Genomic DNA, 24,808 nt, shown 5'->3' with positions numbered 1-24,808 from the left:
ATCCAGTGTATAACACACTCTCCCCCCAGTGTTATTCAGTGTATAACATACTGCCCCCAGTGTTATCCAGTGTATAACACACTCTCCCCCCAATGTTACCCAGTGTATAACACACTCTCCCCCCAGTGTTATCCAGTGTATAACACACTCTCCCCCAGTGTTATCCAGTGTGTAACACACTCTCCCCCCAGTGTTATTCAGTGTATAACACACTCTCCCCCCGGTGTTATCCAGTGTGTAACACACTCTCCCCCCAGTGTTATCCAGTGTATAACACACTCTCCCCCCAATGTTACCCAGTGTATAACACACTCTCCCCCCAATGTTACCCAGTGTACAACACACTCTCCCCCCAGTGTTATCCAGTGTATAACACACTCTCCCCCAGTGTTATCCAGTGTGTAACACACTCTCCCCCCAGTGTTATTCAGTGTAATAACACACTCTCCCCCCAGTGTTATTCAGTATATAACACACTCTCCCCCCAGTGTTATCCAGTGTGTAACACACTCTCCCCCCAGTGTTATTCAGTGTATAACACACTCTCCCCCCAGTGTTATCCAGTGTGTAACACACTCTCCCCCCAGTGTTATTCAGTGTATAACACACTCTCCCCCCAGTGTTATCCAGTGTATAACACACTCTCCCCCCAATGTTACCCAGTGTATAACACACTCTCCCCCCAGTGTTATCCAGTGTATAACACACTCTCCCCCAGTGTTATCCAGTGTGTAACACACTCTCCCCCCAGTGTTATTCAGTGTATAACACACTCTCCCCCCAGTGTTATCCAGTGTATAACACACTCTCCCCCCAGTGTTATCCAGTGTATAACACACTCTCCCCCCAATGTTATCCAGTGTATTACACACTCTCCCCCCAGTGTTATCCAGTGTATAACACACTCTCCCCCCAGTGTTATCCAGTATGTAACACACTTTCTCCCCCCCCCCCGCCAGTGTTATCCAGTTTGTAACACACTCTCCCCCCAGTGTTATTCAGTGTAATAACACACTCTCCCCCCAGTGTTATTCAGTGTATAACACACTCTCCCCCCAGTGTTATTCAGTGTATAACACACTCTCCCCCCAGTGTTATCCAGTGTATAACACACTCTCCCCCAGTGTTATCCAGTGTGTAACACACTCTCCCCCCAGTGTTATCCAGTGTGTAACACACTCTCCCCCCAGTGTTATTCAGTGTATAACACACTCTCCCCCCGGTGTTATCCAGTGTGTAACACACTCTCCCCCCAGTGTTATCCAGTGTATAACACACTCTCCCCCCAATGTTACCCAGTGTATAACACACTCTCCCCCCAATGTTACCCAGTGTACAACACACTCTCCCCCCAGTGTTATCCAGTGTATAACACACTCTCCCCCAGTGTTATCCAGTGTGTAACACACTCTCCCCCCAGTGTTATTCAGTGTAATAACACACTCTCCCCCCAGTGTTATTCAGTGTATAACACACTCTCCCCCCAGTGTTATCCAGTGTGTAACACACTCTCCCCCCAGTGTTATTCAGTGTATAACACACTCTCCCCCCAGTGTTATCCAGTGTATAACACACTCTCCCCCCAATGTTACCCAGTGTATAACACACTCTCCCCCCAGTGTTATCCAGTGTATAACACACTCTCCCCCAGTGTTATCCAGTGTGTAACACACTCTCCCCCCAGTGTTATCCAGTGTATAACATACTCTCCCCCCAATGTTATCCAGTGTATAACACACTCTCCCCCCAGTGTTATCCAGTGTATAACACACTCTCCCCCCAGTGTTATCCAGTACGTAACACACTCCCCCCCCCCCAGTGTTATCCAGTTTGTAACACACTCTCCCCCCAGTGTTATCCAGTGTATAACACTCTCCTCCCAGTTTTTTTTTACATAACAAACAGCATCTCCCAGCCCAGGCAGCTTCACCATGAGATCGGAGCTGAGTTATCCCACTGGGACAGAGAGGAAGAGAAGGGAGACAGTCTAAAGGGACAGAGAATGAAAGTCAGAAATTGGTATAGAGAAAGAGAGAGGCAAGATACAGGGGCAACACTGGGACGAGAACTTCAAACCCCACAGTGTACGGGAAGTTTTGGAAACCTTGGATAACAAGAGATAATATGAACCTAGTCAAAGAGAAAAAGGAAGCATTTGTCAAAGCTAGGAGGTTGGGAACATACGAAGCAAGTGTGGAATTCAAGGAAAGTAGAAAGAAACTTAAGCAAGGAATAAGGAGGGCTAAATGGGGTCACGAGAAATCATTGGCCAGCAGGATTAAGGAAAATCCCAAGGCTTTTTATAATATGTAAAGAGCAAGAAGGTAGCCAGGGAAAGGGTTGGCCCACTCAAGGACAAGGGAGGGAATCTATACACGGAGCCAGAGGAAATGGGTGAGGTATTAGATGAGTACTTTGTGTCAGTATTCACCAAAGAGAAGGACTTGGTGGATGATTACTCTGAGAGAGTATGTGTAGATAGTTTAAGTCATGTTGAGATCAAAAAGGAGGAGGTATTGGGGTTCTTGAGAAACATTAAGGTAGACAAGTCCCCAGGGCCTGATGGGATATGACCCAGAATACTGAGAGAGGAAAGTGTGGAAATTGCTGGAGCCTTGAGAGAAATCTTTGTATCTTCACTGGCTACAGGGGAGGTCCCAGAGGATTGGAGAATAGCCAATGTTGTCCCTTTGTTCAAGAACAGTAGCAAGAATAATCCAGGTAATTACAGGCCTGTGAGCTTTACATCAGTGGTAGGGAAAATACTGGAGAGAATTTTTTGAGACAGTGTTTATTCCCACTTGGAAATAAGTGGACGTATTAGTGACAGGCAACATGGTTTAGTGACGGGGAGATCGTGTCTCACAAATTTGACTGAGTTTTTTGAGGAAGTGACAAAGATGATTGATAAGGATAGGGCAATGGATGTTGTCAACATGGATTTCAGTAAGACCTTTGACAAGGTCCCTCATGGCAGACTGCAGAAGGTGAAGTCGCACAGGATCAGAGGAGAGCTGGCAAGGTGGATACAAAACTGGCTACGTCGAGGGCATCCTGAAACCCATTGTACAAAGAACCCCCAGCTTTTGTCGCGACACTACGGACTTCCTACAGAAACTCAGCACACATAGGGCAGTTGAACCAGGGACGCTCCTTGTCACAATGGATGTCTCGGCGCTCTACACCAACATCCCCCACAACGATGGCACTGCTGCGACTGCCTCAGTACTCAATGCTGACAACTGCCAGTTTCCAGATGCAATTTTACAACTCATCCGCTTTATCCTGGACCACAGTGTCTTCACCTTCAACAACCAGTTCTTCATCCAGACACAAGGAACAGCCATGAGGACCAAATTTGCACCTCAATATGCCAACATCTTCATGCACAGGTTCGAACAAGACTTCTTCACTGCACAGAATCTTCAACCAGTGCTATACACTAGATACATCGATGACATTTTCTTCCTTTGGCCTCATGGTGAACAATCACTGAAACAACTATATGATGATATCAACAAATTCCACCCCACCATCAGACTCACCATGGACTATTCTCCAGAATTGGTTGCATTCTTGGACACACGCATCTCCATCAAGGACAGTCACCTCAGCACCTCACTGTACCGCAAGCCCACAGACAACCTCACAATGCTCCACTTCTCCAGCTTCCACCCTAAACATGTTAAAGAAGCCATCCCCTATGGACAAGCCCTCCGTATACACAGGATTTGCTCAGATGAGGAGGATGGTGACGGACACCTCCAGACACTGAAAGATGCCCTCATAAGAACAGGATATGGCGCTCGACTCATAGATCGACAGTTCCGATGCGCCACAGCAAAAAACCGCACCGATCTCCTCAGAAGACAAACACGGGACACGGTGGACAGAGTACCCTTTGTCGTCCAGTACTTCCCCGGAGCGGAGAAGCTACAACATCTTCTCCGGAGTCTTCAACATGTCATAGATGAAGACAAACATCTCACCAGGGCCATCCCCACACCCCCACTTCTTGCCTTCAGACAACCACGCAACCTCAAATAGACCATTGTTCGCAGCAAACTACCCAGTCTTCAGGAGAACAGTGACCACAATACCGCACAACCCTGTCACAGCAACCTCTGCAAGACATGCCGGATCATCGACATGGATACCATCATCACACGTGAGAATACCATCCACCAGGTACACGGTAAATACTCTTGCAACTCGGCCAACGTTGTCTACCTGATACGTTGCAAGAAAGGATGTCCCGAAGCATGGTACACTGGGGAGACCATGCAGACGCTACGACAACGGATGAATGAACATCGCTCGACAATCACCTGGCAAGACTGTTTCCTTCCTGTTGGCGAACACTTCAGTGGTCACGGGCATTCAGCCTCTGACCTTCGGGTAAGCATTCTCCAAGGCGGCCTTCACGACACATGACAGCGCAGAGTCGCTGAGCAGAGACTGATAGCCAAGTTCCGCACACATGAGGACGGTCTCAACAGGGATCTTGGGTTCATGTCGCACTATCTGTAACCCCCGTGACTTGCCTGGGTTTGCAAAACCTCACTTACTGTACTGTCTGGAGACAATACACATCTCTTTAACCTGTGATCAGTGCTCCTTCCACTCACATTGTCGGCCACTTTAGGACTTGAACAGCAGGTTAGGTGTAAAGATTCGCATTCTAATCAGTAATCTCTAAACTGTCTGTGCTTTATATGCTCTGTCTGAGACCAGAACTCTCCATTCACCTGAAGAAGAGGGAAACCTCGAAAGCTTGTGCGTTTACTATCAAATAAATCAGTTGGACTTAAACCTGGTGTTGTCAGACTTTTTACTTGGTCAAAGAAGACAGAGGGTAGCAGTGGACGCTGTGTTTCTGAATGGAGGGCTGTGACAAGTAATGTTCCTCAGGGATTAGTGCTGGGACCTTTGCTGCTTGTAATATATATAAGTGATTTGGAGGAAAATGTAATTGGTTTGATTAGTAAGTTTGCGGACGACTCAAAGGTTGGTGGATTTGCGGATAGCAAGGAGGACCATCAGAGGATACAGCAGGATATAGATCAGTTGGAGACTTGGGCGGAGAGATGGCAGATGGAGTTTAATCCGGACAAATGTGAGGTAATGCATTTTAGAAGGTCTAATTCAGATAGGAAATATACAGAAAATGGCAGAACCCTTAAGAGTATTGATAAGCAAAGGATCTGGGTGTACAAGTACACAGGTCACTGAAAGTGGCAATGCAGGTGGAGAAGGGAGTCAAAAAGGCATACGGCATGCTTGCCTTCATTGGCCGGGGCACTGAGTTTAAAAATTGGCAAGTGATGTTGCAGCTTTATAGAACTTCAGATAGGCCACACTTGGACTATAATGTTCAATTCTGGTCGCCAAACTACCAGAAGGATGTGGAGGCTTTGGAGAGGGTATAGAAAAGATTTACCAGGATGTTACCTGGTATGGAGAGCATTAGTTATGAGGAGAGGTTGGAGAAACTTGGTTTGTTCTCACTGGAATGACGGAGGTTGAGGGGCGACCTGATAGAAGTCTACGAGATTGTGAGAGGCACGGACAGAGTGGATAATCAGAAGCTTTTTCCCAGGGTGGAAGAGTCAATTACTAGGGGGCACAGGTTTAAGGTGTGAGAAGCAAGGTTTAAAGGATATTTACGAGGCAGATTTTTTACACAGAGAGTGGTAGACACCTGGAACTCGTTGCCAGGGGAAGTAGTGTAAGTGAATACAGTAGTGATTTTTAAGGGATGCATTGAAAAATAGAATGGGAACAGAAGGATATGGTCCCCAGAAAGAGAGGGGGTTTTAGTTTAGTTGGGCAGCGTGGTCAATGCAGGCTTGGAGGGCCAAAATCCTGTTGCTGTGGTGTAATTTTCTTTGTTATTTGTCCTTATATGCCTCCGGATCAAGTGCCCGAAAATGGGGTTAGAATTGGCAGGTGCTTGAAGGCTGGCACACACAATGGGCTGAAGGGCCTCTCTCTGTGATGTGAAACTCTATGAATCCGGATGACCAGCTGTTTCAAGGGATAGTTCTTTATTTTGTCTATTTGTCATCGCCACGTAAGGGACAGTTTTTACCCCAGACTTGAAAGGACAGTTTATGGAAGACTGAGACTGAGAGGTTTGGGGGCGAGGGGTGAGTTGTGGTTTAAGTGGCATGGCCTGGGTGTAAGTTGGCCAGCAGACAGAATGATAACCAAGTGACTCAACGGGTGACTTCAGGAAGCGTAGCGGAGAATATACCCCTGTCTACATCAACGGGGACGTAGAAATGGTCAAAAGCTTCAAGTTTTTAGGTGTCCTGAAATAGGGAAAAGCTGAATGCATTTTGTACCTGAAGGGAAAGGGTTAATGGATTTTGTACCTAGAATATGTCACAAACATAACACTTTATTGTGACTGATCTCCTTTAGCTTGTATTGTTCCTGGCATGAATATAAGTTATTTGTTCATGTCTTACATACTTTAACTTTCGTTTGTATAAAGACAGATAGTTTAATGTGGCTGTTATTTTGTAGACTTTGCAAATCTTACCTATTTGTGTTAGTTGGACATCATTACACAGTTGGTAGTTTATGATACCGGTTTATAACAGCTGCTGATGGCGGATCGCGATAAGAACTTTTAACAGGAAGAGTGCGGCTGGGACAGCCGCGATCACACAAGTAACTTCAAAGAAAGGATGCCAGTGCTGCTGAAGAAGAGGTTTCCTGTGTCCTGACTGCAGGACTGTAATTCCTGATTAACTCTGGGGCGTCACCACGACTCAGGAAGGAATAACGGAGGTCTGGCAGGATTTGGAACTTGGAATCGTGATTCCTGCTGGAGCTCCGAATGTATAAATGTCCGCTTGTATTTGTGATCCGTGAGAAGTCTGGTAAGCCTTAATCGGAGCCAGTTTCTCCCCAAAGCTTTGGAATAAAAACCACTGTATTTTGACTCATTAACAGTCTGAGGTATTATTTTACTTACAACAGTTCAAATCACCAACAACCTATCCTGGTCCCCCCATGCCGGGCACTATAGTTAAGAAAGCCCACCAACGCCTCTACTTTCTCAGGAGGTTAAGGAAATTTGGCACGTTAGCTACGACTCTCACCAACTTTACAGATGCACCAGAGAAAGTATTCTTTCTGGTTGTATTACAGGTCGGTCTTGTCCTGTCTTGCTCTGGCCAAGTCTGCAAGAAACCACAAAAGCTCATGAATATAGCTTAATCCATCATGCAAACCAAGGCTATGGGAAGTCTATACCTCCCACAGCCTCGGCAAAGCAGCCAGCATAATCAAGGGTCACAAACACCCCACTCATACTCTCTTCCACCTTCTTCCATTGGGAAAAAGATACAAAAGTCTGAGGTCATGTGCCAACTGACTCATAAGAACATAAGAAATAGGAGCAGGAGTAGGCCATCCAGCCCTTCGAGCCTGCCCCGCCATTCAATAAGATCATGGCTGATCTGTCGCGGCTCAGTTCCACTTTCCCGCCCTCTCCCCATAACCCTTAATCCCCTCTCCTATCAAAAACCCATCAACCCGCGTCTTAAAAATATTGAGCGAGGCAGCCTCCACCACTTCAACGGGCAGAGAATTCCAGAGATTCACCACCCTTTGAGTGAAGAAGTTCCTCCTCAACTCCGTTCTAAACCGCCCCCCTTTTATCTTGAGGCTGTGCCCCCTAGTCCTATTGTCTTTTTTGAGCGGGAAGAGTCTCTCCACCTCTATCCTATCCATCCCATTCATCATCTTATACGTCTCAATGAGATCTCCTCTCATTCTTCTAAACTCTAACGAGTACAAGCCCAGTTTATTCAGCCTCTCCTCATAGCTCAACCCCCTCAACTCCGGTATCAGCCTAGTAAACCTCCTCTGCACTCCCTCCAAGGCCAAAATATCTTTGCGCAGGTGCGGCGCCCAAAACTGCACACAGTACTCCAGCTGCGGCCTCACCAATGCCCTATACAGCTGCAGCAAGACCTCCCTACTTTTATATTCAATCCCCCTCGCCATGAAGGCCAGCATCCCATTCGCCTTCCTGACCACCTGCTGCACCTGCAAGCTGGGTTTTTGCGACTCAAGAACAGCTTCTTCCCTGCTGCTATCAGGCTTTTGAATGGACCTACCTCGCATTAAATTTATCTTTCTCTACACCTTAGCTATGACTGCAACACTACATTCTGCAGTCTCTCTTTTCCTTCTCTATGAACGGGATGTTTTGACTCTAGAATACTTTTCACTGTACACTAATAAATGTGACAATAATAAATCAAATCAAACAGAGTTGACTCCAACACCTCCCCCCTGCCGTTATGGTAGTTCCCCACCATCCCACTCTAGTGCTGTGCAGAGTTTACACATTCTCCTCTTTCTGCATGGGTTTTCTCGGGATGCTCCGGTTTCATCTCTCACTCCAAAGGTGTGTGGATTAGGTGGGTTGACCATGGTAAATGTGTGGGGTTATAGAGATAGGGCAGGGCATGTGACTGGATAAGATGCTCTGTTGGGAGAACAGGTGTAGACTCAATGGGCCGAATAGCCTGATTCTGCACTGTAGGGATTCAATGACTCCCCCTCTGGCCTGTTCCCAAAGGGATTGAATGGACAGGGATTGTAGGGGAGAGGGTCTGGCTTCTCCTGGTCCATGGACACCTGGTGCAAAGAGGGGCAGGTTGGGAGGCGACCACCTCGTGAACTTGCTCCTGGGCCTGGCGAGACGCACCATTAACAGATCCAGGCAGTGGGTGATCGATGAGGTTATCCATCCTGACTGTCTGCCCCTCTACCGCAGGTACGTTCACGGCCAGGTGTCCCTGGAGAGGGAGCATGCAGTGTCCACAGGCACAGCTGATGCCTTCCATGCCCGTTGGGCACCGCAGGGGCATTATAGACCCCGAAAATCACATTATGACTTAATGTTTTAAGTTTCCTTTGTACTTAGTCCTGTTCAGGCTATTCCCTCTCCATTTGGCACATTGGGGGTGGCACAATGGCCTCACAGCACCAGGGACCCAGGTTCAATTCCCAGGTTGGGTCACTGGGTGGGTGGAGTTTGCACATTCTCCCCATGTCTGCGCAGGTTTCCTCTGGGCACTTCTACAGTCCAAAGATGTGTGCGTTTGGTGGATTGGCCAAGCTAAATTGCCCCTGAGTGTCAGGAGACTAGCTAGGGTAAATGCATGGGGATTGGGCCTGGGTGGACTCGTGATTAGTGCAGACCCGATGGGCTGAATGGCTTCCTTCTGCACAATAGGATTCTACGACATTTGGAAACTGCCCCTTTTGCTTTATCCTTGAGTTAATTATTTGTTTTGCCCTAAAGGAGGGAGTGGGCCTGGCTGGACTTGTTGAGATCTTGCCCCAGTGAGAGAGGAGGACAGAGCAGTGATTCTCAGATAGTGCACCTGGATGGATCCTCCCTCAGTGCTGCTGTCTTCAGCTCCCTTATCCTCAGTGCTGCTGTCTTCAGTTCCCTTATCCTCAGTGCTGCTGTCTTCAGCTCCCTTATCCTCAGTGCTGCTACCTCCAGCTCCCTTATCCTCAGTGCTGCTACCTCCAGCTCCCTTATCCTCAGTGCTGCCGTCTCCAGCCCCCCTTATCCTCAGTGCTGCCGTCTCCAGCCCCCCTTATCCTCAGTGCTGCTACCTCCAGCTCCCTTATCCTCAGTGCTGCTACCTCCAGCTCCCTTATCCTCAGTGCTGCCGTCTCCAGCCCCCCTTATCCTCAGTGCTGCCGTCTCCAGCCCCCCTTATCCTCAGTGCTGCCGTCTCCAGCCCCCCTTATCCTCAGTGCTGCCGTCTCCAGCCCCCCTTATCCTCAGTGCTGCCGTCTCCAGCCCCCCTTATCCTCAGTGCTGCCGTCTCCAGCCCCCCTTATCCTCAGTGCTCCTGTCTCCAGCCCCCCTTATCCTCAGTGCTCCTGTCTCCAGCCCCCCTTATCCTCAGTGCTCCTGTCTCCAGCCCCCCTTATCCTCAGTGCTGCTGTCTCCAGCCCCCCCTATCCTCAGTGCTCCTGTCTCCAGCCCCCCTTATCCTCAGTGCTGCTGTCTCCAGCCCCCCCTATCCTCAGTGCTGCTGTCTCCAGCCCCCCCTATCCTCAGTGCTGCTGTCTCCAGCCCCCCTTATCCTCAGTGCTGCTGTCTCCAGCCCCCGAGCCCTTTTCCACCTTCCTCACGGTTCGAGTTCCAGCAGCAGACTGAACTTCCACTCCCCGCACTGGAGGAAGGGGGCACTGCAAGCAGCCTCTGATTGGCTGGCGCCCGTGTGGGCGGGTCCATCTTGATTGACAACAGTGATGCCGACAGAGTGGAGCCGCTGATTGGATAAGGTTGATGTGGGCGTGTCCATTCGCCCACTGACAGTCGTGGTGCGGTCCGAACGGAGCCGCTGATTGGCTGAAGTAGATGTGGGCGTGTCCATTCGCCCACTGACAGTCATGGTGCGGTCCGGACGGAGCTGTTGAATGGCTGAGGCTATTGTGGGCGTATCCACTCGCCCACTGGCAGTCATTGTGCGGTCTGGATGGAGCCGCTGATTGGATGAGTTGATGTGGGCGTATCCACTCGCCCACTGACAGTCATAGTGCGGTCTGGACGGAGCCGCTGAATGGTATGGGCGTGTCCGGTATCTGATTGACAGCGGCGGCTCTGCCGCGGCGGAGCTGTTGATTGGCTGCCACTGGATTGGGCGTGTTCGCTTGCTGATTGACAGCGTCGCTGCTGAGCGCCCATTGGCGAGTGTCCTATGGGCGTGTCCTGCGAAGGTGAGGAGCGGAACTGGTGATTGGCTGAATGTATTGTTAATCCCGAGCCCTGAAAATGGCATCAGGCGGAGTGGAGAGCGGCGGCGGCTCCGCGGCCCCGGCAGGTTAGTCCCGCGGGGAGGCTGGTTGCCAGGGAAACGGGGGAAGAGGGGCTGGTAACCAGGGAAACGGAAGAGAAGGGGCTGGTAACCAGGGAAACCGATTACCTAGGAAACCTGGGTGGAGGGGAAGCTGGCTACCAGGGGAGCCTGATACCAGGGAAACCTGGGAAAGGGGGCTGGTTACCAGGGAAACGTGGGGAACCTGTTGCCAGGGGAATCAGGAAAACCTGATACCAGTGGAACCTGTTACTAGGGATACCTGAGGTGAGGGATCCTGGTTACAGGCATCATTGCTCTGGTGTGTGTGTGTGTGTGTTACTGGTCTACTAAAATTGCCCCTTAGTGTCCTGAGATGTGTCGGTTAGAGGGATTAGTGGGTAAATATGAAGAGATAGGGGGGTAGGATTGTGGTCGGTGCAGACTCAATGGGCCAAATGGCCTCTTTCCGCACTGTAGGGTTTGTATGATTCTATGGTCCATTTATTGTACCAGGGTGAACAATCATCATCCCTGTCAATATCTCCCATTTTACATTGCTATGTCAACATTTCCTGTGTTGTTCTGCTATGTCAGCTGTCACAGTGTAGTGCTGGCCCAGGCTTGTGGGTGCCTCTGAGAAGGGAATTTCTAAATCTCCCTCTCAATCTGTCATCGCCTTGTGAGAAACCTCCTCTCCATCCACACTCGGCTGTAGCTCGGGACAGCTTCCCCCCCCCGCCCAACTGCCCGCGGCCAGCCGTACACATAGACCTTGAACCAACACCGCATTGCAGGACTTGAGTATCAGAGAGCCGCTCTGGTATTTGCTCTGGAGGAAATATCATAATCCGCTACTCCTCTGACAACCAACACCAGGCTTTATTCGCGATACCTGTTGTGGGCTTTGTGTGGGGCAGTGAGATCAGTATAGCCCAGGAACAGGCCCTTCAACCCACCAAGCCTGCGCCGACACATGAAGGCTTTCTAAACTAAAGTTCTTTTGCCTCTATGCGGTCCATATCCCTCTATTCCCTACCTATTCATGTATCTGCCAAGATGTCTCTTAAACATTGCTATTGTACCTCTTTATACTACCTCCTCTGGCACCACGTTCTAGGCACCTACCACTCTCTGCGTAAAAAAAAAATCTGCCCCTCACATCTTCTTTAAATTGTTCCCCTTTTAACTTTAACTTGTGTCCCTAGTAATTGATATTTCTACCCTTGGAAAAAGACACCGACTGTCCATTCTATCCACACCTCACATACTTTTGTAACGTTCCATGATGTCACTCCCTCAGCCTTCGACATTCAAGCGAAAGATTAGTTTGGGATTGATACAGCGTTCTGGGGTGAGAATGAGGCAGTGGGGGTAGATTGGGATTGATACAGGGTTATGGAGAGAAAGTGGGGCAGTGGGATTAGTTTGGGATTGATACAGGGCTATGGGGAGAAAGTGAGACAGTGGGATTAGTTTGGGATTGATACAGGGCTATGGGGAAAGAGTGGGGCAGTGGGATTAGTTTGAGGATTGATACAGGACAGTGGGGAGAGAGTGGGGCAGTGGGATTAGTTTGAGGATTGATACAGGGCAATGGGGAGAGAGTGGGGCAGTAGGATTAGTTTGAGGATTGATACAGGGCAATGGGGAGAGAGTGGGGCAGTGGGATTAGCTGGGGACTGATACAGGGCTATGGGGAAAGAGTGGGGTAGTGAGATTAATTTATGGATTGATTCCGGGTTTATGGAGAGAGTGTGGGGCAGTGGGATTATTTGGGGATTGATACAGGGCTATGGGGAGAGAGAGTGGGGGCAGTGGGATTAGTTTGGGATTGATACAGGGCTGTGGGGGGAGAGCAGGGAGATGGAATTAGCTCTTGCACAGAGCCAGCCCAGACACGAGAGGCCACATGACCTTCTTGTAAACGTACACATTTTCTCAAAGATGATGAAATGTGAGGCACAGTGATGTTGAAAGGGACAAGGTCACTGCTTTTCTGGTAAAGGTATGTGCCTGCCTGCAATGGAGCTCTCAAAGGAGTAATGCATCACAACATTTCCTCAAATATTCAATCACCCTTCAATGTATCCACTCCTAAAGTGTCCTATTTGTTCAAGGCCTGCCTGTCCCCGACCCTTAGCAGTGGGAGACCTGCTTGTTAGCTGTGGTACAGGGTGTAATAAACTAAACAACTCCTTTAAGGTATGTCCTCCCAGCTTGGGTCACTCTCTGCATGGAGTTTGCACTTTCTTCTCATGTCTGCATGGGTTACCTTCAGTTACTCCGGTTTCCTCCCACATCCGAAGTGTGCGGGTTAGGTGGATTAGCCGTGCTGAATTGCCCCTTAGTGTTAGGGTGATTTTGCAGAGTAAATGCGTGGGTTTACGGGGATAGGGCCTGAGTGGGATAGTGATCAGTGCAGACCCAATCAGCTGAATGGCCTCCTTCAGTACTCTGGGGATTCTATGACTCTAACAGTGCAGTTTAATTTGCTAGGTCGCATGTTTAGTTTAGTTTAAAGGCTGATTTGGTTTGGTCTCAGGGAGCTGGGAAGAACATTAGTCAGGACACTAGGAGCTCTCCCTTACTCATCTTTCAGCAGAGCTCTTTGATTTTTTTTAGCTAAAATTCAAACAGAATGACAGAGATATCAAGCAGCATTTACTTAGCAATAACCAGCTCACAGATGCTCAGTTTGGGTTCTGCCAGGTTCACTCAGTTACTGACCTCATTACAGCCTTGGTTCAAACATGGACTAAACAGCTGAAGTGAGGTGAGAGTGACTGTCCTTGACATCAAGGTAGCATTTGACTGAGTGTGGCATCAAGGAGCCCTTGTAAAACTGGAGTCAGTGAAAATCAGGGGGAAAACCCTCTGCTGTTTGGAGTCATGTGGCACAAAGGAAGATGGTTGTGATGGTTGGAGGTCAATCATCTCAGTGCAGGGATGTCACTGCAGGAATCCCTCAGGGTAATGTCCTGGGTCCACCGTGATCTTCCTTCCATCGAAAGGTCAGAAGTGGGGATGTTCACAGATGATGTTCAGCACCATTCCACTCTGCAGATACTAAAGCAGTTCCTGTTCAAATGCAGCAAGACCTGGACAACATTCATGTTTGGCTGACAAGTTGCAAGTAATATTTGCGCTTGTATAACTGCCAGGCATCTCCAACAAGAGAGAATCCAACCATCTACCCTTGACATTCAATGACATTACCACCACTGAATCAACATCCTGGAGGTTATCATTGACCAGAAACTGAACTGAACTAGCCATATAAATACTGTGGCTACAAGAGCACGTCAAAGGTTTGGAATTCTGCAATACGTAATTCACCTCCTAACTGCCCAAAGCTGTCAAAGCCATCTATGAGATACAAGTTTGATTTGATTTGATTAATTATTGTCACATGTATTAGTATACAGTGAAAAGTATTCTTTCTTACGCACTATACAGACAAAGCATACCGTCCATAGAGAAGGAAACAAAAGAGTGTAGAATGTGGTATTGCAGTTATAGCTAGGGTGTAGAGAAAGGTCAACTTAATGCAAGGTAAGTCAGATGGCAGCTGTCTGATGGCAGCAGGGAAGAAGCTGTTCTTGAGTCGGTTGGTACTTGACCTCAAGATACTTTTGTAACTTTTTCCCGACGGAAGATGGTGGAAGAGAGAATGTCCGGGTTGCGTGTGGTCCTTAATTGTGTTGGCTGCTTTACCGAGGCAGCGGGAACTGTAGACAGAGACAGGAGTGTGATGGAATACTCTCCACTTGCCTGGATGGGTGCAGCTCCAACAGCACTTAAGAAGCTCGACACCATCCAGAACAAAACAGTCCCACTTGTGTGGTATCCCATCTATCACCTTATGTATTCACTATTGTGTACTATATAGAATTGGCCGTCAGTTTATCTCAGCTGACTAGTGATGCAGAGTGACAACAGTAGCATGGGTTCAGTTCCCGTAATGGCTGAGGTTATTCATGAAGGTCCAGTCTCCTTACCCCTCGTCTGAAGTGTGGTGATCCTCAGATTAAATCACCCCAGTCAGCTTGTGGTCTTCTGAGACTATGGTGACTTTAACTTTATATGCTGCAGCAACTGATGCACTGGCCAAACAAGTGATGCCCGCATTCTGTGATCGAATTAAAAAAATGCATCAAGGCTCCTTCAATAACTTCCAAACCGATGACGTCTACCACCTAGAAGGACAAAGGCAGCAGATGCATGGGCACCACCACCTGCAAGTTCCCCTCCAAGTCACACAAAGAAAACTGACTTAGAACTTATCATCATTCCTTCACTGTCAAAGTCCTGAGACTCTCTTCCTAACAGCATCCTGGGTGTACCTATACCATGTGGACAGAAGTAGCCAAAAAAGGCGGCTTATCACCACCTTCTCAAGGCCAAAGGGATGGAAAAGAAATACTGATCTCATAGAATCGTAGAGTGGCTTCAGCTCAGAAGACTGTACCTCACCCACACAATCCCCAGTCTCACATACCACAAAGTAAATTTTAAAAAGCCTTGCTCTAACACTTCACCTGAGGGATGACACCACAAGCAGCCAGCACTCCCTCAGCCTTGGCATTGGGAGTGTCATCCTGGGGAGGGGCATCAGTCACAGAGTGATCAGATAAGATAGTCTTAGCTTAGAACCATAAATCACAATATCAGGAGCCTCAACTCTCATCCAGAGACCCAACTGTAGTGGGAAATCGCAGCCTTCCACTGCGGTGACTGCGTGTGTGGGGTACAATCTCTGGAGACTGTCAGCTGGGTGGGTGGAGTATAGTCCCAGGAAACTGTAGGCTGGCCAGGTGGGTTATTGTGCCTGGAGCCTGTAGGCTCAGTGACTGGGTGAGTGGGGTACAGTCTTTGGAAACTGTAGGGTGGGTGGGTATCGTATCCGGAGACTGTACAGAGACTGTAGGCTGGCTGGGTGGGGTACAGTATCTAGAGACCGTAGGGTGGGCAGGGTACAGTCTCTGAAGACTAGGCTGGGTGGTGGGGTACAGTGTCTGGAGACTGTAGGCTGTTTGGGTGGGGTACACTGTCTGGAGACCCTAGGATGGGTGGGGTCCAGTCTTCTCAGCTGCAGCCACTGTATGATTCTATCCCTTTCCTTCCATGCCTGGTTGCAGTAAGGAGACGAGTGAGTTTTATTGAAACTTGCAATTCTACCCCCAGTGCAATATCTGCAAGCTGGAGTGATTGGACACCCATGTCTTGCAGATAAAGTTGGAAGTGCGTCTGTCAGTCACTGGGCTGTCCTTGGACCTGTGCTATCCGACGTAAGGAATGTCCACAGCCTTGGAGTTTGTTCAAACAAGGTGATAAAAGGATTGAAGGGCAGGCAGTGATGGAACATTGCTGGCATTGACTGAGTTCAGGTCTCTCTGAGCACAGCTTGCTCGAAAAGCACACTCCAGTCTTTGCATCGCCGGGGATTCTTCCACCAGATCAAATGCAGCAGGTAAAATGAATCTTCATTCCTGGGATCTGGACATTGCTGCCAAGGCTGGCGTTTGCTATGCTGCCCGTTCCCAGCTGCCGCTTGAGAAGGTGGTGGCAGGCATTCTTCTTGAACTGCTGCAGTCCCCATGTGGGTCTGCCCACAATACTGCCATTCAGGGATTGGGGTGGGGGGGGTGGGGGGAGGCGGTGGTTTCCAGGGTTTAGACCCAATGACAGTAAAGGGACAGCCGGCTGATTCATATCCATAATAGCCTCCTGTGTGACTTAGAATCATAGAATCCTGTAGTGTAGAGGAGGCCATTCCACCCATCAAGTCTGCACCATCCACAATCCCATCCAGGCACTATTCCTGTAACTCCACATATTTACCCTGCTAATCCCCCTGACACTACGGGGCAATTTGGCATGGCCAATCCACCTAACCCACACATCTTTAGAGCATGAAAGGAAACTGGACCACCCAGAGGAAACCCACGCAGCCAAGGAGAATGTGCACACAGTGACCAGAGGCCAGAATTGAACCCGGGTCCCTGGTGCTGTGAGGCAGCAGCACTAACCACTGTGCCATCGTGCCACCTGTGACTTGGAGGTCCCACTGTCGTTCCTCTCTCCTCTCTGCTAATCTCTCCTCTCTTCATCTCCGCTGGCTTTAGTGCTAGTCCTTTTCTTTTCCCTCTGTCTCTTGTAGTTTTCCTCTGTGAGTATTTTGCCTTCTTTTACCCAAACTTTGCTAATTCCCTCCATCCCAGTCTCTCTCCATTCTTCTCTCACCCACCACCCAGTCTTTCTGACTCTACTATCACCTTCCTGTTACCCCACAGCTGGCTATCCTTTCGTATCGGACATTTATCCTGTTGAATATGTTGGGTGGCACAGTGGTTAGCACTGCTGCTCACTGTGCCAGGAACCTGGGTTCAATTCTGGCTTCGGGTCGCTGTCTGTATGGAGCTTGCACTTTCTCCCCGTGTCTGCATGGGATTCCTCCGGGTGCTCCAGTTTCCTCCCATAGTCCAAAGATGTGTGGGTTAGATGGATTGGCCATGCTAATTTGCCCCTTAGTGTCAGGGAGATTAGCAGGGTAAACATGTAGGATTACGGGGATAGGGCCTGGTTGGTATTGTCAGTGCAGGCTCGATGGGCCAAATGGTATGGCAGAGCTTCTATGATTTTGGCCTAATTGGATCGTGCTGTTTGTCACTCTGTTGCCTCCTGAATGGATGACTCTGTAATTGGAACTGCATGCTTGCATGTGAAAGCTTCTTGCCCATCCCCAGAGAATGCAGCATTGTGTCCAAAAGGATCAGACAGACTGGCGCATTGAATGTGTGGCTCAAAGAAGGGCTTTGATCCATGTTGCACTGGCATCAGCACTGGGAAAGGAGCGAGCCATTCCCATTGCGGTGCGATCCACTTGAATCAGGCTGGGATCAGTGCCCCTCTACACACACACACATTAATAAACTAGGTCTTAAACTGTCAGGGGGAGGATTCGGGTGAAGGAAGATTTATGAACATCAAGACCAACGTCAGGGCCATCGAGCAATATAGCAATCTGGGTACAGAGAAGCAGAAAGTGACTGTGAGGGACAGAGTGTGTGATGGGGAATCAGTGAATAAAGCCAAACAGAAGGAAATGGTCAATAGTTAAAGGTATTTAATCTGAATGCTTTGCTAAGAAAATGGGCATTTAAGTGCACAAATTGAGACAAATGAGTTTGATTTAATGTTCATTAATTACAGGGCAGAAGTTGTTTGGTGACCAAATGTAGGAAATCAAAGGCATAGAAAGAGCCCTTGGCTGAGTGATTGAGCCAAGTCCCACTTTACAGCTCTTGGCTCCTATCCCTGTAGTTTAAATCATTCTGAATGCATGCTTAAAAACTTTATAAATGCTACGAGGGTTGCAACCACTACCGCTGCTTCAGGCCACGAGTTCCAGACGGCTTTGTAGAGCTCAGGGCGTGAAACCTGCCCTCATAACTCCCCCTCTAACCCTCCGACCGATTGTTTTCAAATTAAGGCCCCACCCCCACCCCCACCCCCTCCCAGCTTTCCTGCCTCTTCTGTAAAGGGATGAAGACCTTCTGACTCACTCTATCCACCTGTCTCTTCACTTTATTAAATCACTAGTCAGACTCAGGTGAAGGCACCAAGGTTGCTGATGCTACAAAGTTTGATGGCCAGGGCAGGGGTTGGTGGAATAAGCTGTGAGGAGGACACAAAGAGCATGCAGGGGGTAGTGGACAAGTTAAGATAGTGGGTAGGAGGGTGACAGATGGAGGGGGGAATGTCAAGTTGCTCACTTCAGCAGCAAGAATAGAGAAGCCAATACTCCCAATGAGAGAAATGTGTAAATGGTGACTCTTAAATGTCCGTGTTCAGAGGGAATTTCTCCAAAATGCACACAGCTGTAACAAGCAGCTAGGAAGGCAAATTTTACAATGGCCTTTTGTTGCAAAGGCTTATGAGAATAAGGAAGTCCTGATGTCATTGGGCAGGCCATTGGTGAGACCACACCTGCGGTACAAGGTAAAGTTCTTTGCCTCCATATCTTTAAAGTTTATTTATTAGTCACAAGTAGGCTTACATTAACACTACAACACTGAAATTCCCCTAGCTGCCACAGTCTGGCGCCTGTTCAGGTCAAAGCACCCAATCAGCACGTCTTTCAGAATTTGGGAGGTATCCGGAGGAAACCCCTTCAGACATGGGGAGAACGTGCAAACTCACACAGACTGTAAAGCAGCAGTGCTAACCACTGTGCCGCCCTGCCACCCCGAAGGATAGTTGGCCTAGAGGGCTTCCCAAAGGCTCACCAGATTGATTCTGGATTGCCCAATGAGGTGGGATCAACTAGAATGAGCTCTACACTCCAGAGTTTAGAAGGGTAAGATCTCATTGAAACACATAAAACCCCAAGGGGACTTGACCAAATTAGCATTTGGTTCCTTTCTCCTGCCCCCCAGCCCCCAGCTCTCCCCACTGACTGGAGAGGATAAGGGTCGGCCGATTGGACTAAGATGAGTAGAAATGCCTTTGCTCCGAGGGTTTTGAATCTTGGTTGTTCTGCTCAGTCACTGAGTAACCAAAGATGGTTAACTCTTTGGACTCTAAGAGATTGTGGACAGAAAACAGGAAGGTAGAATTGGGGTGATAGTTCAGACATGACCTTATCGAATGGCAGAGCAGGTTCAAGGGAGAGCTGAGAGGCCCTTCGCCTGTTCCTTATGTCCAATTTGTAGGTCTGTGACTGCCATTGAAAATAATAACTCACATTTATCGAATACTTACTGAAGGTGCAAGCCAGGTCCAAAGGTGCTTAAGCAAATGCGTAGTCAGACAAATGTATGAGGTAATCTATTGGAATTTGCTCCACGTCAACAGTTCCAGAGCAGGAAATCCAAAGGACGAGATGATATCAGCGATCAAATTACTTTGCCTACTGCTGTTACTGCCTCTCAGCCCGTTGAGTCAGGGCATGAATTAGTCAGAGGTATCCTGAAATTGTCTCGAGCGTAATAGCTTCTTTTGTTCCTTGTTTACTGGCTTGTTACTGATGTGAGCTTGCTGCCCAGGTTCACAGTCCACAGTGTGTCTGCAGCCCCATTTCCTGAGCAAACCAGCTCCGTAAGAAGTCTCGCGACACTAGGTTAAATTCCCACAGTTTTATTTGTGGCAAATGCCACTAGTCTTCGGAACTGGCTGTTCCTTTGTCAGGTGGGTGGCAGTTCTGATCACAAACAGGGCATATAAAGACACAAACTCAATTTACATGAATAAAGATTGGAATGTGAGTCTTTACAGCCAATCAAGTCTTAAAGGTACAGACAATGTGAGTGGACGGAGCATTAAGCACAGGTTAAAAAGATGTGTATTGTTTCCAAACAGGAAAATTAGTGAGATTTTACAAGTACAGGCAAGTTGTGGGGGTTACAGATAGTGTGACATGAACCCAAGATCCCGGCTGAGGCCATCCTTGTGTGTGGAACTTGGCTATCATTATCTGCTCAGTGACTCCTACCCACCTGGCAAAGGAACAGCCAGTTCTGGAAACTAGTGGCATTTGCTACAAATAAATGTGTTGGACTTTAACCTGGTGTTGTGAGATTTCTTACTGTGTTTACCCCAGTCCAACGCTGGCATCTCCACATCAAACCAGCACCAACAGGGGAATGAAATGAAATACTCTCTGCTCCCTCCAGCCTGTCCCACACAGCATGGCACCTTGTGCTTCTCAGAACAGCCCTCACCTCAGGTGTAAGAGCAATTGTATGATTGTTGGGCAAATGGATAAAAATGCCTCTTGCTTGAACCCTCACCATTGCCATTTGTTATCGCCAAGCACAACTATTCCATTCCTCTCCATACTCAGCTCCCACTGAGCATCCTGTCGAAACTGGAGCTCATCCAATACTGTGCTACCCACAACTTGTCTCGTGTCCTGTTCACTCAGTATTGGGCTTTGAGCTCACTAGCTATCATTGGCTCCCTGTCCAACAAAGTTATCGATTTTAAATTTTTCATCCTTGTTTTTACTCAGTCTCATGCACCTCCCGCCCCCACCTCCCTTCCATCTCTGTCACCTCCTCCAGCCCAGGTGACTAGTGGAGTGCCGCAGGGATCGGTGCTGGGGCCTCAGCTATTTACCATTTATATAGATGATCTGGAGGAGGGGGCTGAGTGTCGGGTGACCAAATTTGCTGATGACACGAAGATGAGTGGAAAAGCAAATTGCGCGGAGGGTATGGAAAGTCTGCAGAGGGATCTGGATAGGCTGAGTGAGTCGGCAACGACCTGGCAGATGGAGTATAATGTTAGCAAGTGTAAGGTTATCCACTTTGGCAGAAATAATAGTAGGAGGGATTACTATTTAAAGGGCGAAAAACTGCAGCATGCTACGGTGCCGAGGGACCTGGGGGTCGTTGTGCATGAGTCGCAAAAACCCAGTCTGCAGGTGCAGCAGGTGATCAAGAAGGTGAATGGTATGCTGACCTTTATAGCGAGGGGGATAGAATATAAAAGCAGGGAGGTCTTGCTGCAACTGTACAGGTTACTGGTGAGGCCGCAGCTGGAGTACTGTATGCAGTTTTGGTCGCCGCACTTGCGCAAGGATATTTTGGCCTTGGCGGGAGTGCAGAGAAGGTTCACTAGGCTGATACTGGAGATGAGGGGGTTGGACTATGAAGAGAGATTAAATAGACTGGGTCTGTACTCGCTGGAGTTTAGAAGGATGAGGGGGGATCTTATAGAGACATATAAAATAATGAAAGGGATGGATAGGGTAGAGGTAGAGAGATTCTTCCAGCTTAGAAAGGATAGCAGGACTAGAGGGCACAGCCTCAAGATAAGGGGGGGACAGTTTAGATCGGAGTTGAGGACGAACTTCTTCACTCAAAGGGTGGTGAATCTCTGGAATTCTCTGCCCGTTGAAGTGGTGGAGGCTACCTCACTAAATATATTTAAGTCACCAGTAGATGGGTTTTTGACAGACAAGGGAATTAAGGGTTATGGGGAGAAAGCAGGAAAGTGGAACTGAGCCACTTCAGATCAGCCATGATCTTATTGAATGGCGGGGCAGGCTCGAAGGGTTAGATGGCCTACTCCTGCTCCTATTTCTTATGTTCTTAAATCCCCCCCATCTCTGTAATGTCTTCCAGTTCCCACATCCCTCTCTCTCTTTGTAACCTCCTCCAGTTCCTACAACCCTCCCTATCTCTGTTGCCTCCTGCAGCCCCTACAACCCTCCCTATCTCTGTTGCCTTCTCCAGTCCTTACATCCCTCCCTATTTTGTAACCCTCCAGCCCATACAAGTCTCCCTATCTCTGTAACCTCCTCCAGCCCCTGCAACTCTCCCTATCTTTCTAACCTTCTCCAATCCCTGCAACTCTCTAACTTCCTCCAGCCCCTACAACTCTCCCTATCTCTAGAATGTACACCAGTCCCTACAAGCCTCCCTATCTCTGTAACCTCCTCCAGCCCCTGCAAGCCTCCCTATCTCTGTAACCTCCTCTGGCCCCTACAACTCTCCCTATCTCTAGAACCTGTCCCTACAACCCTCCCTATCTCTGTAACCTCCTCCAGCCTCTGCAAGCCTCCCTATCTCTGTAACCTCTTCCAGCCCCTACAACTCTCCCTATCTCTAGAATGTACACCAGTCCCTTCAGCCCTCCCTATCTTTGTAACCTCCTCCAGCCCCTTCAACCCTTCCTATCTCTGTAACCTCCTCCTGTCCCTTCAGCCCCTGGAACTCTGTCCCTAACAGCACTGTGGGTATACCTACACTGCAGGGACTTCAGCAGTTCAAGAAGGCAGCTCACTACTACACTCTAAAGGGGCAATTAGGGATGGGAAATGTTTGCTGGCCTAGCCAGCAAAGCCCACATAAAATACCTCTAACCAACAAAAATCTATCTTCTATACGCCCTGTCTCTCATTTTCACGGTCTGTTATCTTGACTTGCAGTTCCTATGTGAGGAAATAGTTAAACCTGATGTTGTCAGACTTCTTACTACAGGAAATAGTTTGTCACCATTCATTCTATCAACTCCTGAAGCATCTCCCTAGGGTCATGGCCTGTTCAAGGCGATGTGAAGCACTAGGCTTCATTCTGAAAACAACAGAATTATGAAGTAGAGAGTTTGCATTCAGCTTGTATTAAACCTTAGTCAGGGCCACACTTAGAGTACAGAGTACTTTGCTCAGTTCAGCTCTCCTTGCAAAAGGGGGCATTTTGGAGAAATGGAGATCGGATTCACAAGGGTAAAACCGGAATTAAGAAGTTAGACACAGTCCGAAAACTTCACATTTTCTTTTCGATAAGAAGGATGAGAGGTGACCATGTGGAGGTCTTACTTTCAATTGTGGTGGGGGTTCGTAGAATCCTTTCAGAGCAGAAAGAGGCCATTCAGCCCATCAGGCCTGCACCAACAAAAATCCCACCCAGGCCCTTTTCCCATAACCCCACATATTTACTCTACTAACCCCCTGGTACTAAGAAACAATTCGTCATGGCCAATCAACCTAACCAGCACATTTTTGGAATGTGGGAAGAAACAGGAGCATCTGGAGGAAACCCACACAGACATGAGGAGAATGTGCAAACTCCACACAAACAGTTACCCGAGCTGGGAATTGAACCCGGGTCTCTGGCACTGTGAGGCAGCAGTGCCACCATTCTGCCCCCTCCTCGATGGGCTGCTTGCAGTAAAAATGTTTCTGCTTGTGAGGGAGGCCAGAACTAGGGCCATCAATATAAGATAGTCACTAAGATACCCAGTAGAGTGTTCAAGAGAGTTTTACATTCTGCACACCCAGAGAGTGGAGAGAATGTAGAACTCACTATGACAGCGACTGGTTGAGGTGAACGGTACACATTTATGGGGAGCCGACTAACATGATGGAGAAAGGAATGGAAGGATGAAGTGATGGGGTGGGAGATGAAAGACCAGAATAGACCAGTTGGGCCAAATGGCCTGGTTTTGTATTCTACACTCTTATCGAATTCTTACATTCCACAAGTTGAAACTACACGAGATAAGTTATCCATGTAATAATTTAAAGAATACTTTTAAGATCTGGATTCCCTTAAGACTGCTGTTGTTAGTGGTAAAACAGAACCAGGATATATCCAACTGCAGTTAACAAGAAGGGCTCGCTGCTGCATAGGAATTAGATAGGTTAGCATTTTGTGCTGTGAATGCTTCACCTGCAAACATTCAGCAACACACTCACCATCTGTGAACACATTCAGTAATATTCACCCTCCTGAATATTTTATATAATTCTCCCCCCCTCTCTCCTCCCCTTCTTACATTCTCTGTGTACTTTATATAAGCTTGCTCTCTTTTCCTCTCTCTCTCACTCTCTTTTTCTCTCCCTCTCTCCTTCTCTCCTCCCGTCACTCTGTGTATACTGTAAATAATGCTGTCTTTCTCTCTCTCCCCCTACACTCTGTGTGTACTTTAAATAATGCTTACTCTCTCACTCTGTCACACACACTATCTCTGCGTATTTTACATGATGCTTGCTCTCTCTTTCTCTTTCGCTTTCTCCCCCCTGTAGACACACACACACCTTCTGTGTACTTTATATTAACTCGCACTCTCTGTCTCCCTTACACGCACTCTGTCGGTGTACTTTATATAATGATTACTCTCTCTTTCTCTCCCCCTCATATGCTGTATGTGTACTTTATATGATGTTCACTCTCTCTTTCTCTCCCCGCTCTCATTCTTTCTCTATCCCCCTCCCTGACACATACTCGCTGTGTTTCTCTGTATATGAAGTAATACTGATACTCTGTTTATGTAATGCTCCCTCTATTCTCTATGGGCATTAGGTAATTATCTTTCTCTCTGCTTCTCTGTGCATTGGCTGGTACTACCTTAAATCATTTCCTTTGTAGTTGGTTGCCACCAGTGCCTGTTTAATGGCTCTTAATGAGTAATATTTTAGCAGTGAATCCACACCAGGAAGTCGTGAGATT

The 24,808-nt window shown here is 48.2% G+C and overlaps 1 protein-coding gene across 5 annotated transcripts in view; it reads left to right on the top strand.

Moving 5' to 3' along the window:
• Positions 1-10,810: 10,810 nt before the first annotated feature.
• Positions 10,811-24,808, top strand: part of lipeb (lipase, hormone-sensitive b) — a 51,541-nt gene continuing 37,543 nt past the window's right edge. For all 5 annotated transcript variants that reach the window (XM_080183846.1, XM_080183842.1, XM_080183845.1 and 2 more), the window contains exon 1: positions 10,811-10,874. In XM_080183846.1, the coding sequence (XP_080039972.1) occupies positions 10,826-10,874 (49 nt within the window). In that variant the 5' untranslated portion in view covers positions 10,811-10,825. The remainder of the gene's footprint in view (positions 10,875-24,808) is intronic.

This window comes from Carcharhinus amblyrhynchos, unplaced genomic scaffold (assembly GCF_965287045.1).
Source record: "Carcharhinus amblyrhynchos unplaced genomic scaffold, sCarAmb.v2.hapA scaffold_443, whole genome shotgun sequence".
NCBI lineage: Eukaryota > Metazoa > Chordata > Chondrichthyes > Carcharhiniformes > Carcharhinidae > Carcharhinus > Carcharhinus amblyrhynchos.
The sequence above is the reverse complement of the archived record's forward strand: the minus strand, read 5'-3'. Positions and strand labels throughout refer to the sequence as shown.